Genomic DNA, 16,461 nt, shown 5'->3' with positions numbered 1-16,461 from the left:
CAAAAAAATGGAACAAAACTGAAGTTAAAGGACTGTGATTATTAACAGCTTAATTATTTTTGGAATTTACTATCAAAACAACAGCAGCATGTAGTTGAGAGGTAAAACGCTGTAGACTCGAGTTATAATCTGACCAATCAGATGCCTCAACAACAGTAGGTGGCCTCGCGTCCAACGGTTGAAGCGTTTGATTGACAGATTCTCCATAGCCGGCGTTCAGTGGAGAGGGTGTGGCCTACTAACATGGTGAGAGTTGTTGCCATAGGAATGTAGACAGGCCAATCACGACTTACGGAGGACGTCTGATTCCAACGTGGCGAGACACATCTCAGAAAAATGGCGACTGAATTGACTTCATTCAGTTGGAACCGGAAGCGAGGCACTTTCTGTGGGTGACATCACACGTGATTCGTCCAGTTACATATTATACAGTGGACGCATGTCCAGGTGACACACGTAGGTGTGGGTTAGAAAGTTAGCGCCTGATCTGCAACTTTGAATCTGAAAAAAACAGAATGAAATGTTTTTTTCAGATGTGAAATGCTGATTAGCTTCCCTCGATTCTTCCTGTGTTTTGTTTGTTGATTCTTACAAAGTTAAATTACGAAGTAAAACTGACATTTTTCCACTTAACTTGTCCTGCCCAGCAGCTGAACAAACAGCTGAAAGCTGATTGGCTCTTGAGTTCGATGCATTTTACTGCTACAATAGGGGGTTATGAACATTCAGACACAGGAGGAGTATATCTGTATAAACTCCTTTTGTATTTCAGAATAAACTTGTTTTATTTTGACATTTGTGTTTATCCGTTTACCGACCGGACAAAGGGGGAGAGAGAGAGGAAGAACAAGAACAGAAAAAGGAGGTAAAGAAGTTTTTAACGGTCACTACCTTCTGAAATACTCAAATCTGCCTCTTTGTCCTCCAGTATAAACATCAACATTAAATGTTTCACGTCTTCAACGGTGACCGCGGTTCTGATCAGAGCAGACGTTCAGCTGCTCCTAATAATCAGCTGTTGAGTCACAGTCCACTTCATGCCATAAAAACTAATCCCAGCACGATAGAAAGATGCCACCAAAGCACAAGTTCAGAGCCTGTCCTCCCAGGTAAAAGCATCTCAGCCTCCGCTCGGCTGCAGCTCCCCGTTGGGGCGAGGCCCGAATGAGGCGATGCCTCCAGGACGGCTCATACTTGAGAAAATCGCTGGGAATCCTGCAACGAAGAGCTAACCTACACCTGACTCTGATCTGGTTTCCACGACGACAACTGAAACAACTATCAGCATTTTAAGGAGCTCCTTTTTGGGGAGTTTTTTAGTTATTTATCTTCCTGTAAAAGACAAACAGCTGAAATTTGTTTAGACAGGTTGCTCAAATTTCAAGTAATAAACAAACAAAAAAAAAAGGAATTTTGAGCAGATGCCTGAGAAGCGCAGCGAGCAGCCCACAGGGTGATTCATTTATCTCCACACCTACAAACTTACGTAACCACCGACTCAGTGCATGCTTGACAAACAGCTCACATGTGCTCAGCAGTGTTTTCACTACTAACATGTCAACACAGCACGCCTCATTTCAACTCCTCAACAAACTCAGCGCAGAAAAACTCCTGACTCAAGAATGTCAGAGCTGCAATCTTTTGATACTTGCAAACATTTAAAACCTTGTTTTTAGAATTTAAGTTAATAAAAAAAGTTCCCTCAATTGAATACATTGTGGAGACAAATGAGTAACTTGCTTGCACAAATGAGTATTTTTTAGGCTCAACTTAATACTTTTGGGGCACAAATTAGTATTTTCTGCACACAGATATGCCTTCTGGTGCACAAAAATGAGTATTTTGTGTGAACAAATTAGTATTTTGTAGGTACAAATTTATATTTTTTTGGGCAGAAATGAATATTTTCTGCACACGAATGGGCATTTTGTGTGCAAAAATGACAAATTTCTGTCTACAAATGACACAAATTAGTTATTAACAATTTAATTTACAAAGTAATTAAAGTAATTTAACAATTAATTTATTAATTTGTACGGTAAATTAAAATTTTGTAGACACAAATCAGGAATTTTTGGGCACAAGTGCCCAAAAAAACAAAAAACAAAAAGTATCCTCAAATGAATAATTTATGGAGACAAATATTTTTTTTTGTTTTTTAATACTCTGCTGTTTAATGTTATATTTTAAGGGTTAAAAACGAACTTGTTTAAAAGCTAAAATCAAGTTTGATTTTGTTGTGGGAAAGCCTTTTCCCACCTAAATTTATGTTGAATCGAACAGGCCGGAATGAGTGGAAAGCCTTTGGCGAACCTTCCAGCTCGGCTGCAAACCGGAGTTTCCATTTTTGCTCCTCACTCAAGTGTTAGTCAGCCAGACTCATCAGAGGAAAAAAACAAAATAGAGTGGCTGTTGAGCTAAATTTAAAGCTGAACTTGAACAAAGTATGAACTTCCAGTCACGAGGTAAATCACAAATATTAATGAACACAGATAGAACTGTGATTTTCCACTCACATTTCTTCTAGATGACTCGTTTCTGCAGGTCAGGATGTTTTCTTTACTCCAGCAGCTACACGAAGAACATTTCTGGGTTTTCAGGAAGTCCTAGTAGCAAAAAATGCAGTTTGGGGAAATATTTGAATCCGAAACAGGTGAGTTGGAGTCCGGACCGCATATTTCTGAGGAAGCTTCGAATGTTTAAGATGTCAACAAACAGCGACTTATACTTAGATCAATAGAGCAAGACATTCTGTTTAACTAAAGACGCCAAACTTTAAGAAGATTTCATTTCACATCCTGCCATGCCGTTTGCTTTTCTAATTATTAATCTAATATATTAGATTATGTCTAAATCAAATGCTTCCATTTACATTTCTGGCTCAAACCTGTTAGCGTCAATATTGCTCGCCATTTTTACCTCGCCAGTGATGTTAAATTGGGGGGTTTGAAGGGCTGTAAGCCAGCAGGGGAGAGTGTAAACAGAGAGCTCTCAGCAACGAGGATTGGGGCGCCAACAGTCCCGCCCACAGCTTAGAGGTCAATTTCTAATTAATTCCTGCTGCTCTGCTGAAAGTTTGTCCAAGAAAACAGTTTTTTTTGTTTGTTTCTTTATTTTAGCTAAAAACAGCAAAATCCTAAATAAAGACCACTGGGAATGCTTTGAAAATAGATCAGAGTCACAGATACGCTTCATGAAAATAAAATCCATAAACCTGGAAAAATCTCTTCTTTATCTAGGGCTACAGCTTCTTCATATGATCGCGGAAGTCTGCTTGTCAAATGCGCTCATAAAAAACTTAATTCCATGTTCTGTCAACTAAAGATGAGCTGGTGTGAAAGAACGGAGTCTTCCAGCGAGGCGGAGTGGCGTGCTCCGGAGCGTAACTGGACCTGGTGGATCTCTGTGGAAGGTCACGCCCTCTCCGGCTCTGCTTACCTAGACGCCACTCTCGGGTTTCTTCCTCACGTGAAGCTCCATGTCCCTCGTTGGTCAATTGTTCTGTGAAAGAAAGCGTCTCAGAAAAAAACATTTTTTGTTGTCTCCGTTTCATGAAGAATATAATCCTAATTTTTTGCAGGATTATATGAGACTAGAAGGGATTAACAGTCAAAAAAGCTTTACAACTTCACTCTGGCTATGAGAACATGATGGTTTATTGAAGGTGGTGCTGCGGTCAAAAGGAAAACACTGTACATTTTTACACTCAAGGCAACAAAACTTTTATTTTCTTTGAACTAAAGCAACATTTCAGATCAGCGAGGCGTCTGGAAGCAGAAAATCTACCGACGTTACAGCAATCCAACATGCAAACAACACAGTTTCTTTGCTAGAAGACAGGAAGGAGGAAACTTTACTGAAACAATTTAAAAAAAAGGAAAGAGTTTTCAGCTACAATCATGTGACAACTATGTTTTCAATAATTTAACAAGGTGCCGTCCTCCCGCATAAATACTCCCAGTCTGAGCTGCAATGCATTCTTCCACTATTTGCAGTTTTGAAATACTTTGTTTTATCTGCACTCACACAGGACAGGAAACCTCGCAGCTCGAAAGCACAAAACAGAAAAACGGCTTTAATCCGGCGTTTAACCGATTGTCTCCAAACCTCAATAAACCGGGTTTATTTTCCTGCAGGCAGCATCCCCCCCCCCTAAACTGACACGTTTGGCCTGTTGATTCCAAGATTTTTATTTTTTTTCTTCTGTGTTGTCATGTCGGTCCTTCGGTCAGGCCTGATTATTCTTCAATTAAATCAAATCAAATAAAAAAATCAAATCAAATCAAATCAGAAATCTTCTACTGGCTGGTTTCTTTGTTCCACTTCAGCAAAAATTCACGTTTTTGTGTTTCTGAGAGGTTTTGTGAATAAGGTTTGGTCCTAAACTAAAGTGACTTCACGTCCAATTAATGGCTCAAAAATGAAAAAATAGGTCTAACAAACTGTAAATCATAGAAAACTGGAAAAAACGTTAAACTTGTCAAAGTTTTATCAGCTTTTAGTGATGAAATTAAAATTAATCCACTGTGTAACTTGGGGAACACTTTGTTTAAAGTTTATTAATTCCTTGTTTTGTTTTGCATTACTTTGCCCTAAAATGAGCCGCATCTCCAACATCTACGAAGAAAATAAATCTAAAAGAATAAAAAATAAAAAGATGGACAAGTGAGAAAGAAAAATGCATTTTACTTAAATCTAAAAAAAAACAAAAAACTAACTGTTTGGCTCCAAGTTTTTTTCTTCCAGAAACAGGTTTTTGCCGTAATAATGTCTTTAAGTGTTATATTGGACGACAAAACGGTAAAATATCAGAGGCTTCATAATTAAATGAAGCCTCATAATTAAATTGACCCTCAAACAAACTTTTTTTAAGGAGTTGATCAGTTAAAAAGATTATTTGCTGCAGTTTAGATTAAAAAAATAAAACAAATTAAAATGTTAGATTTAGCTCAGTGAATAAAAAAAGAACACCTGTGTTTCTTCTGTTCAGGTAAATCTTACATTGGATCACTTTTTAAAATAATGTTTAATTCTTCTGGCAGTAAAAATACTGTTTTCCTTCTAGTTGCAGCAGGTCCGGTTCCCTGATTTTCAATCAAAATGTGATGTTAGAAATTGGGAAATGGTGTCTTTGGCGCCATCTGGTGGCAAAACCTACGAAATTCATTCAAATTCTATTCCAAAAGCCGCCAGACTCCATTTAAAATGTTAAAAAAAAAAAAAAAAACATATCTACACATGATATTACACAAATGAACTTCTGACTTTAAATAACTAAAAAAATTCTTTAAAAAGATTGCTACAAAGATACACGTCTCTGAAAGGGGAGAGCTATCATCAGTTTGCGGATGGAGTTTTTGCCGGGCACACAGCGGGAAGTGGACTCATGTGGGAAGGACACTTTGTGCATCTTCAAGTCTTGTCTGTTTTGTCCTTTGTTTTCCTCAGTTTCTCGGGGGGTGGGGGGTGGGGGTTAGGAGAGGAGGAGGGTGCGAAAAGCAGCCAGGAGGATGAAGGAGAAGCCCAGCAGAGGAGCTACAGGAGCAACACTGCAGCAGGAGCTCAGGACTGCAAAAACAAACAAACAAAAACAAACAAAAAAATCAGAATTTAGTTGGATTTTCCATCCCCTCCATGATAAAAAAAAATAAAAAAATCCACGGTTACTTAAGTGAACAAATGTGTGGATTTGCACATTTGTGTGCATACTTGTGTATACATTTCAGGGTTTTTGTGTGCATGTTGCCCTCAACATAAACATTTGTGTGTTTATGTACAACTTTCTGTACAGGTTTGGGTGCATATTTATGTTTGTGCGCATTTTGTTTGCAACCTTTTGTGCATGTTTGTGGGACATTTGAGTGCATTGTGTGTGCATGTTTTTATTTATGTGCACATTTATGTTCTTTGTGTGTGTAATTGTGTGTTTGCGTTTTTGTGCATGGTTAAGGATGTTGTAAATATTTAAGTGCATTTCTGTGCAAAGTCTGATAGTGTCCATATATTTGTGCAGGTTTTGTGTGTATGTTTGTTTTTAAGTGAATGTATGTGTGCATGCTTGCATTTGTGTGCATACTGATGTGCATGTTTGTGTTTGTGTGCATGTTTGTGCTCAGGTTAAAGGTTGATGTACATATTCGTGCACGTTTGCATTTCTGTTTTTGTCTGTGTGCATGTTTGTGTTCCAGGGGCGTATTCCAGAAAGCAGGTTATGCTAGCTCCCACGGTAAGTTTGAGGCTAAGGAAGTTGATGGTATGTTTAAGGCAGGGGTCGGGAACCTATGGCTCGCGAGCCATATATGGCTCTTTTGATGGTCACATGTGGCTCGCAGACAAACCTTTAATTATAGTTTTTTTTTTTTCATTAGACCAGTCCTTCTCGGGCGCGATGCGATGCCAGAGGCGCGCAGTAGTAGCGGTGCTTAGAGAGAGAAATCTGCGCCAGCACTTTCAGTTTACTATTATCTATTATTTCACAGAGTTTGTACCAGCTGGAAACCTGTGAATTGACGTGCCTAAAACTACGCGCTCCCGTCTCTGAGAAAGAGCGCGCAGATGCGGGGACAGGATGTGTGAGGGAGAAAGCAGAGGGGGGGGGCTGAGGTGTTGTGGGGACAGGCAGCAGGTGAATCGCGCAGGGATTGTAATAATGTAAAACCCGCTTCCCGTCACTCACTGCAGTGTGTGAGTGTGTGTTTGTCTCCACGTCTGCATGTGAGCAGTCTGTCTCACATCTACAGAACATTCAGACCTACGATCACGTTTAAAGTCTCAACGCCTGAACGAAGCAGAAACTCACCACGTATCAACCAGACTAAACCATCAGCAAAACTACCACGAGAAATACTCATCATTTATTAGCAACAGCATAACAATGTTATTAAAAAGAATCCACAGACTTATTGTACTTTAAAAATGTTGAAATTACATCAAATGCACACATTCACTTGTATTTTTAGTTTTAAACAAATTGTCGCGGACTGAGTTGGATGGCTGTTGGGCCGCGTTCAAAGTTCTGGAGTTCATTGAACGCGTCAAGCAGAGATCTGATTGGCTCTCAGTTCTGTCGCTCAGCCTGTTGTTAGGTAGTTTGGACCAATGGGGTTCAGCTATGGGCCGAATAAGGGAAATGGGAGGGCTGCAGCGGGAGCAGGGGAATATAAAGTTGGTAGAAGCGCTCTCGTGTCGGCGGGAGAGATTCAGGAGTTGCTGAATTAATTGAACGGCGTTTGTTGCGGTCTGCAGTAATCGGAATAAAGAACTTTAAAAGAGGTTAAGTCTCCGTGCCTCAGTGTGGGGAAGGGACACTACATTATTGTATGGCTCTTTCGAAATTACATTTCAAAATATGTGGCATTTATGGCTCTCTCAGCCAAAAAGGTTCCCGACCCCTGGTTTAAGGGTATGTCAAGTTGCCATAGCAACTCATGCTCTGAACAAAACCTGGTCTGGAGCAGGTTTAGTTGAAGGTTAGTTTGTTTTCAGAGAGGTGAAGCAGCATGCTGTGTCCATTTGAAGATGATTTAGTGGATAAAGAAGCTCAGATAAAACTTTTTCCACCGTGAGAGGGTGATAAGACCATGTATGGATGTTGGAAAGATAAACTTTTTACATGGAGTTTTTATGTGCATGTTTGTGTTTAAGTGCACGTTTGTGTGCACGTTTGTGTGCATGTTTGTGTGCGTGTGCATGTTTGTGTGCATGTTTGTTATTGTGTGCATGTTTGTGCTCACGTTTCAGGTTGGTGTGCATGTTTGTGCATGTTAGTGTTCTGTGTCCATGTTTGTGTTCCTGGTGTGTGTTTGTGTGTTACTTCTGCAGCTTTTGCCGTCAGGCTGCAGCATCCCCGTCACACAGCTGCAGATGGGGCCGTTCCCTTTGCTGCTGCAGATCTGCTCACAGCCTCCGTTGTCGTCTTCACACCAGTCAGACTCTGCAGAAACAACAGAAGGAAAATCACCAGAAGAATTTTTCTGTATTATTTATTAGATTCATCCCACTAAGAGTTCCCATCAAAGTTTGTACAAACAGACGAAATGTACAAAAAATAAAATAAAAGCATAGATCATAAGTTCTACAGTCCATTTCTACATACACCTATTCCCGTTGCTGGAGCCTATCCCAGCTACTGTAGGGTGAAGGTGGGGTTCCCCCTGGACGGTTTTCCAGTCCATAATGGGACAACACAGACACACAACCACACACTCGCATTCACACCTAAGCGACAATTTAGAATCACCAATCAACCAAATTTTTGGACCACATCTCTGGAGAAAACCCACACAGGTACGTCGTTCAAAGGTTGGGAAATGTTTGTTTCGTCATTTCTTTACTCGAATTTCCTGTTTTTCATTTTTTATGTTTGTATTTCTTATTTTTTTATTTTCTGAAAAGACATGTTTATCGTTTTTTTGTTTTGGTTTAAACATGTAGAATCATACGACAGAGTAAAAAAGAAAAAAAAAGAAAAAGCGAAAGTACGAGATTTAAAGTCGTACATTTACGAGAAAAAAAATATTTTTTTTCTCACAAACTTAAGACTTAAGATCTCGTTTGTGACTTTTTTTCTCGTAAATTTTCGACATAAAAGTCGTAATTAAAGAAAACTGTTTGTCAACTGGCCCTAAAACTCTGTAGTACTATCAAAAATAATGCATTAAATGATATTTTATTAAAGTTCTGTGTAGAATTTTCTTCTTTTCTTTGCATTCAGGTGTGGTTTTTTTAAATTTCATTTTGTCCTTTAGAGCCACCGTAGATTCCTAATAAAATGGATCCCATTGAAATCGTTCCGTTTAAATCAGACACGCGGTAAAAGATGCGGCGGCGTCACACCCACCTCTCCGCCTGATGGGTCCCACGCTGAGGATGTGCTCTTTGTGCTCGCCGCCTTCAGAGTACATCCTCCTCTTGTGAGGACAGTTCTGGACGCAGGACACAAACCGGGGTCAGAAACACGCCGCTGCGGCTTTTCTCGATGCCGACGTCCGCTTTTGATTACCGTACTCACCACTTTGCAAGCGTTCGTCTCGGAGTCGCACAGGGAAACGTCGCAGTGCAGATGGACCTCATCGTAATCCCCGATGAACTTAAAGACGGTGACGTGGAAGCGGCAGGTGAGCGAGACGCCGTTCTCCGCCATGGCGATGGTGTTGTCCTTGATGTTGGGGCACCTGTGGAAGAACCACGTTAACACCTGAGCTGTAGTTTAGATGCTTTTGAGACTCTTCAACCGTTCATGCAGTTAATGTCCCTCCAGCCGATTCTAAAGTGGAAAAAGAAACCACACTGTAAAAATTTTGACTGTAAATTTCCAGTATTTTACTGGCAGCAGTTTTGACAGTAAAATACTGTAGTTTTTTTTTAACTGCAGCTAACTGTAAACAGTAAAGTACTGGAAATCCTCTTTATAGTAATTTTCCATTACAGTGCACCATTGCACGTTTGTTAGTAATCATTTTAATGTTCCTCCATGTTTTTTTGATTTGATTTGAAATGGTTTATTTCAAGCAATCGCGTAAGAACACTACACAAAAACAATACAATCAGCAGTTATACATTCATACAAGGACGTATCAAACTTAGGATAATTAGACATAAAATTAAATATTGCTTGAAAGCGAGTGGAAGGAAGCAAACCTACAACGATGTGTATAATAACGATACATGTAATATCTGCGTATAAACTACGTAAAATATGCGAAAACTGCGTAATTCTCAACGGACCAAAAATTTTGAACAGCTCAAAACTAAAGTCACGTAAAAGACCCGTTGGCTAAAACCCTCGACGGACATCTGCACACATCGACGAACGCAAGAAAACACTTATGAATTACGTTTATCACGCATGAATCACAAAAGAACAACATTACATATGTGGAAAACACCCTAAATGTGTGTGGTGGCCTTGAGGAGGCACTTCCGTCTACCGACCAGGACAACCCAAAAACCGAAGGCTTAATGCACTCACTCGTCCGTCTCTGGTCTCGTGGCGCCTCCATAATTTAAAAGAGGAAATGATTGGACGATGGTTACCCACCCCCTCTCTATGATGATGTAGCGGAGTCGGTCGCTGCTGTAGCGGGACGGCGTGGCCCAGCACATGTTGACTATGAGGATGAGCTGGTTCTCATCCGCCCCCTCCACAAAGACCCCAACGTACAGGATGTCCCGCGTGCTGAGCACCACCTCCCCCTCCCTGTAGGGGTGCCGGTAGGAGGAGTTCTTGTAGAGCGCCATCTTGGTGATGAAGTTCCCCTCTTGGGTCGGCAGGGTGAGGTTGATCACACTTGAAAAAGAAAGAGGGACGTTACCCATGCTCCTCTGTGGACGGGGTCACGAGTGGACTGGAGGGCCCGGCTGGAGCCGTACCTGAGCATGGGTTTGAGGACGGTCTCCAGGGAGATCTTCAGGTCCAGCTCGTAGGCGCAGGAAAACTCCACGTTGATGGTTTTGTCTCTGGTGATGACGTTGCCCGTGTTGTTCACGCTCTCGATCCAGACGGTGTTCTTGTACATGATGTGGGTTCCATTCGACTGCCATACAGACATTATTATCACATGATGATCACAGAAATTGACTTATAATGTGAAACTGATCAGCCAAATCAATTCTTTAATTTTTACGCTTTACTCTCTTTGACTTTATTAGAAATTTTAAAAGGTTTTGCATTTGTTCAATTTAAATCTTTTTTTTTTTTACATAAAAAACAATTTTTAGTCTTAAAATAGTTTGTTTTAAGAACAAACGATTGTCAAAAATATTAAACATTTGATTTAATTGGGTTGAATCGGAATTGAACCGATTTATAAACAGAGAAAAAACAATACAATACATAGATTAACTAATCTATTTAAGATGTTATTGATAAGATAGAAAAAATAAAGAAAAATAAAACTGCATTGCATGGGCATTACCCGCCTCTATTTCATCTGCCCTCACTTGCTGATTGGCTGCTGCAAATCCTAGTGTAAAGGGCTGGATGGGTAGTGCACAAATATGTACACTACCCTCAGAGCTGCACGCAACAAGCTCATGAAAAAAATGGCGGCTATTCAGTTTTATCTCCATAGCAACCATTTTATCTTTTTGTTACCTGGGGCTGATCTATGTACATTTTTGGATTTCCTCGGCAACGGAGGATTGTTGTTAACCACGCCCACTTCCCAAATACGATCTTATCGTACCTCTTATCAGAATCAGAATCTTTTATTGTCATTATCCAGTGCACAATGAATTTGTTTCCAGCAGCTCTTTTCTAATAAATATTGAAATAGATAATACCAAAAACGTATTGCTTAGTTCAACTAATTCAACAATTAAAGCATTATATTTTCCCAATATTCCAATAAAAAAAGTGCAAGCAACAGGGAAACGTAACTTTCGTAACCTCGCCACGCTAAGGAAATAAAAAAAAATACCTTTAAAGGCAACATTCTTTCCCTAAGCAGCTTCCTATTGATGTTGGAGGAGTTCGGAGATGATTGGTGGCAATTCCTAGGATGAGTTTAAATTTATAGGTGGTACTAGAAGCCTTTTTTTTTGTTTTTTTAATGAAAAATTTAAGATGGTGGCTTCTTCCTGAAAAGGTCAAAGGTCAACAAAACTTTGGTTGTGGACAATCTGGTGGTGTATGTGTGAAATTTGACGAAGACTGCTCTAAAAAAATGGCTGCCAAGTCGTAGGTCGTGAATCCATCCCATAATAATTCCAAAATTTCCTTTGAAAATCCCCAAACGTGTGTTTTGGTTTCATTAGTGGATTTTGGAAAAAAAAATAAAAATTAACATTTTTGACCCCTTTGAAAGGTTTTCGCACCAGTCATTTTCTTGCTGTGATGTCATCCTTTTTATTGGGGTTGTTCACTATTCCCCAAATTTGTTTTCATCAGGTAGGTGTGTGCACATTTTTGTGAGTTTTAAGTATTGTACTATTGTACAATTTTTTTTAACATAGTTGCCTCAATCCAGATCATCAATTATTTACAATTATTTAGACTTTATTTTTTTAGTGCAGATTTTTTCTGAAGTAATCAGGTGATTATTGATTATCAATAGTAGACTTTTGAACTGTTTACATTTTTTTTACTGTAACTTTCGGCTGTTTGTGTATTTTGATGATTCTGTGCGTTAGGCAGTCGGAAGAACTCGAGATTAAAAACAAAACCTCTGCAAAGACACTAAAAATAATACGTTCAGGAGTCTGAAGTTGACTGAAAAATAAATGTAATCAACTTCAATGTTGTTAAAAAAGGCATTTTTAAAAACTCATGGAAGGTCAGAAATCCAGACTGACCTGCACGATGGAGCCGCAGTGTCCCTTGGTGTTGTTGATGTGGAAGGAGATGAAGTCCTCGCCTTCAACGCCGGCGCAGCGGTCGTCGTTGACCCGTACGTCTTCCCTCTCGAAGCCCAGCTGGAAGAGCTTACACTTGGAGATGGAAACCTCCATCTGGGCGTGCTTACAGTTCACCTCTGCCTGAAGGATGTCGTCGTCGCCTGCGGAGCAGAAGCAGAGCGTGTCCCTTCATCTGTGTTCGGGGGCATCTGAAAGCGTTCAGAAAACCTGTAGGAAACCTCACTGGCTGGGTTTGAGGGCAGCTCGGGGCAGCCGCACAGGTCGCCGCCGTTCTCCAGCTCACAGGTGAAGTTTGTGCAGATCTCTCCTGCGCAGGGGTCATAGATCCATTCTGCTAAAGGTAGTTCCACACACAATGTTAGCCGTCACGCAGCTGAGACCTTCCCCGGTGAAGCTGCTGCTTGAGCATCAACTGGAGCTGCGTTCACTCCGGCCTCTGCAACGAGCGTTCAACCGACCGCTTCCAATCTGTCTAAACCCACATAAATGCGCATTTCGGGCTTCTGCGTTGGTGTGTTGAAAGTTAAATCAGGTTCCCTTCGTGATAAACTGATGGTGTTTTTCTTCGCTTACTGAAGTGCCAACTGTTTGACAATTAATCATGGAAGAGATATGATTAATTGATGTTTTTGCCCGACTGGAATTCTATGAAACCAAGTCCTTCAAATATCGGAATACAGCCGTGAAAGAAAAAAGCCTGGAGCGAGATTAACGAGATTTGCACCGCTTCAACATTTCGCAACAAGCCTCTCCAACTGTTGTTACATGCGCTAGCATAGTAGCAATGGTCTGGTGCAAATGACATATGCTAAATGCGCGTTCAAGAATGCGTATTTAGTGGGTTCTTTAATCCCGTGACACGCCCAGTGTGAGCGTAGCATTAAGCTACTCCTACTCGCCAACGCACGTTCAAGTGACCACTTTCAATAAAAAATCTATGTAAAACGTGTGTAAAAACACATTTCAGGCTTCTGCGTTTAAAACTCTTGTCCACGCTTTGCGATGTACATTTTTAAGAATGTTTTCGGGCTCTATGTATAAAGCATGTGGCTATAAAGCGTGTGTTTAAGACATTGACTGTAAATGAGAACGGGCCTCGGTGTGACGTAACAGATAGAAAATGCCTGACTTCTGGCTCAGCAAAATGAAGCCAATTCAGTTGACATTTTGTCGCGATACGGACACGGCCATTTGGAACCAGACAAGGTTAGTAAGCAGTGATTGGTCCGACTCGATCCGAATCAATGTTAAATGGCAACTACTTTCGCCAATCAAGAGTGAGCTTGTTAGAAGACCACCACCCCTACCACTGAAAGAGGGCTTAACTAAAATCCGTTAATCAAACCTTTTAAATGTTTGAATTAGGGGCCAGCAGGCTCCGCCTACTTTTTTTGAAGCATCTACTTGGTCAGTTTATAACGAATAACTTGCGATAAAGAAAAAAAAAAAAAAGGTTGGGGTGTTCCAAAACTTTTGGCTGATAGAGTCCATGCAGAGGAGACAGGAAAAGCTTTTCAAACAGGCCTTACAGCAGTTCTCTTGGGTGATCCACTTGGTGGTGAGGGTCCCCAAAGACCGGCAGGCCTCGGCATAAGCTGCCAGGGACCCGCAGACCTGAGCTTTGCGATGATTGTAGCAGCCATCCAGGTAGCAGGACTGGTAGAAGGGCTGAGGATCAATCAGACCGTGACACGCCTGGAAGAAGCCCTTTAGGTCTGTGAGCTTCTGACAGGTGTCCTCAGCCTGCAGAGCCAGGACGGCTGCATTGTCGCAGCTCTGAGCCAAAGCCACAAACTGAGTTTCATCGCAGCTAGAGGAGACAAAGCAACATCTACGAATCAGACCTTTATCGACTTCTTATTCTTTTTCCTGTTATAAAGGTGGTACGTACAAAGATGGGATTTGCTATTTGGAGGAAGTTAACTAGCAGCTCATGTTGGAGGGTTAGACTTTAACAGACTTTAGGCTTTTGCTGCTGGTACAAATGCATGCTTCACATCTACGTGTGTATGTCCTCTTAACCCTTGTGGGGTCCAGATGGCCCCACCCTTACATTGACGTGTTACCCCTACCATGACAAAGGTGGAAAGATTTCATGTAATCCATGGACACCAGTGAAGATCACAAATCATTGAAGAAAAAAGGTTCAGAGCACTGTCTAGTGCCTTGGAGGCACATTAACGTTGGGGGTGGGGTCATCTGGACCCCACAAGACAGCACAAGGGCTAAGAAGCAAGCTTTACCTGGAGGTATATTGTTCTCTGCGATTCCATGGTGTGGCTGACTGTCACCTACCTGTTCTGCATACCGTTGGTCTTCCAGCTCTGAGCCAGCTCCAAAGCACTGACGGCCGGCTTGCCCCTGGAGGTGATGTAGTCGTCACTGGGGTCCCCATTGAAATTCCCACAAAGGCCGCATACCTTGTTCTGGAGTCTCTGGCCCATTGTGATGCTCAGAGTGTTGAAGCGGTTGTACCGAACCTGAATGTCCTGCGGGGTGTCGATGACTATGAAGCCTTCAGATGTGAATAGGCGGGTCATCAACCCCGTCACAAACGGCACCGACACCGGAGTACCATTGACCTGGAAAAGGAACCGGAATGAGTCCAAAGCTGTAGGATGTGTACGGCTTCGACACCATTCATTTGCGTCACAAATTACAATATCTGAGTCACATATATTCCACACACAAATGCGGTTTGGATGTATGGAACTCACCATGAGCATTTAATATGAAGGGAAAAATATTTAGAGTTTTAGTAATTTATATCAAATTATAGGACTGAGTTACTTTATATATATATGTATGTATATATATATATATATATATATAAAAACAAAGGTCCAAAATTAGCATAAAAAAATACTTTTATAAAAAGTAACTGCCCTAATTTAACCATATGAAACCACAACCTGCTTTTTAAGAAAACAAGCTGCTATTTATTATCTCAAAAAAGTTATATTGTGATAACAAGTTAGTAAGTCGTTACACAAGAAAAAAAAGCTGGAAAAAAAATGAGCAGACAAAGTTGTCGTCGTCTTCCGACTGGTTTAGAGATTCTTTTCACCTTAACTTTGTCAAAAGGTCCAACAAACTGATTTCACACCTCAAGTCAAACAGTAAAGGAACCAGGGGTTTTAACAGTAAATCATTCTTTCTTTCTGTATTTTTTTAAAATTATTTCTTGCTTCACCTTTAAATCGTCTTTAAAAAACACCTTTACTATTTATTTGTCTAAACATAAAGAGTATCAACATTGCAAACAAGATGGGTTATAACATTTAATAAGTGGCTGGAATACTTAACAGGAACATGTGTGCAAAATATGGAGTGGAAACCCCAAAGTCAAAATGAGAAACCCCTCCGAAGGTGGTAGAGAATGAGAGAGCAAAGATCCTACCAGTACCTGGATAAACTGGGACTATTCCTTGGATTTGGGATTACACGGTGGATCAGTCTGAGATTTAGTGGAAAGACTCATTCAACTGGATTACAAGCAGTATCAATGACGTGCACAAGTAACGTCTGGTAAGTGTAAGGGTCAATGGTTTACCAAGAACAAGCAAAAGTGCTTGTCGGGATTCAGGCCAATCAGTAAATCATGATTCGCTTCCAAGAGTTCACTTACAGCTGAATGGTCCCACTGAAGAGCAGAACTGAAGACACTTTAACAGGCTATTAGTGGCAGAGTAATCGGTAAACTGGACAGAAGCAATAGTTTTGAGTCGTTGGGAAAAAGTTTCTGGTGGAGAGGAGAAAACACGTGGACAAAGTTTGCGCTATATATATATATATATATATATATATATATATATATATATCCTCAACTTTTTGAGGCATGTCTTCTGTTCCTCACACACTGTGGCCCTGTCCGTCACAAACCGTTTGATCCAGTCGGACTGAACCGTTTTAAAATAAATATGAGGTGTGGAGACAAGATAAAATAATGTTACCATGACACTGAAAATACAATATTTGTGATCATATATTGGCTAATGACTTACTGAAATTATGTTTTTTCTAATTGTCTTTCCCCATCAATTAGGGAGTGGGAGATGTGTAAGAAGTGGGGGGTTGTGTAGGTACGGGGAAGGGGGCCCTATT

General features: G+C 40.7%; 1 protein-coding gene across 1 annotated transcript in view; it reads right to left on the bottom strand.

Annotated features, from left to right (window-relative positions):
• Positions 1 to 3,632: 3,632 nt before the first annotated feature.
• Positions 3,633 to 16,461, bottom strand: part of tecta (tectorin alpha) — a 28,055-nt gene continuing 15,226 nt past the window's right edge. Inside the window, exons 14-23 of the mRNA XM_023962803.1 lie at positions 14,653 to 14,939; positions 13,887 to 14,167; positions 12,581 to 12,691; positions 12,295 to 12,497; positions 10,372 to 10,535; positions 10,040 to 10,288; positions 9,011 to 9,173; positions 8,840 to 8,924; positions 7,814 to 7,933; positions 3,633 to 5,568 (exon numbers count right to left, since the gene is read on the bottom strand). Coding sequence (XP_023818571.1) covers positions 5,474 to 5,568; positions 7,814 to 7,933; positions 8,840 to 8,924; positions 9,011 to 9,173; positions 10,040 to 10,288; positions 10,372 to 10,535; positions 12,295 to 12,497; positions 12,581 to 12,691; positions 13,887 to 14,167; positions 14,653 to 14,939 — 1,758 coding nt within the window. The 3' untranslated portion in view covers positions 3,633 to 5,473. The remainder of the gene's footprint in view (positions 5,569 to 7,813; positions 7,934 to 8,839; positions 8,925 to 9,010; positions 9,174 to 10,039; positions 10,289 to 10,371; positions 10,536 to 12,294; positions 12,498 to 12,580; positions 12,692 to 13,886; positions 14,168 to 14,652; positions 14,940 to 16,461) is intronic.

Source organism: Oryzias latipes, chromosome 14 (assembly GCF_002234675.1).
Source record: "Oryzias latipes chromosome 14, ASM223467v1".
Taxonomy (NCBI): Eukaryota; Metazoa; Chordata; class Actinopteri; order Beloniformes; family Adrianichthyidae; genus Oryzias; species Oryzias latipes.
The sequence above is the reverse complement of the archived record's forward strand: the minus strand, read 5'-3'. Positions and strand labels throughout refer to the sequence as shown.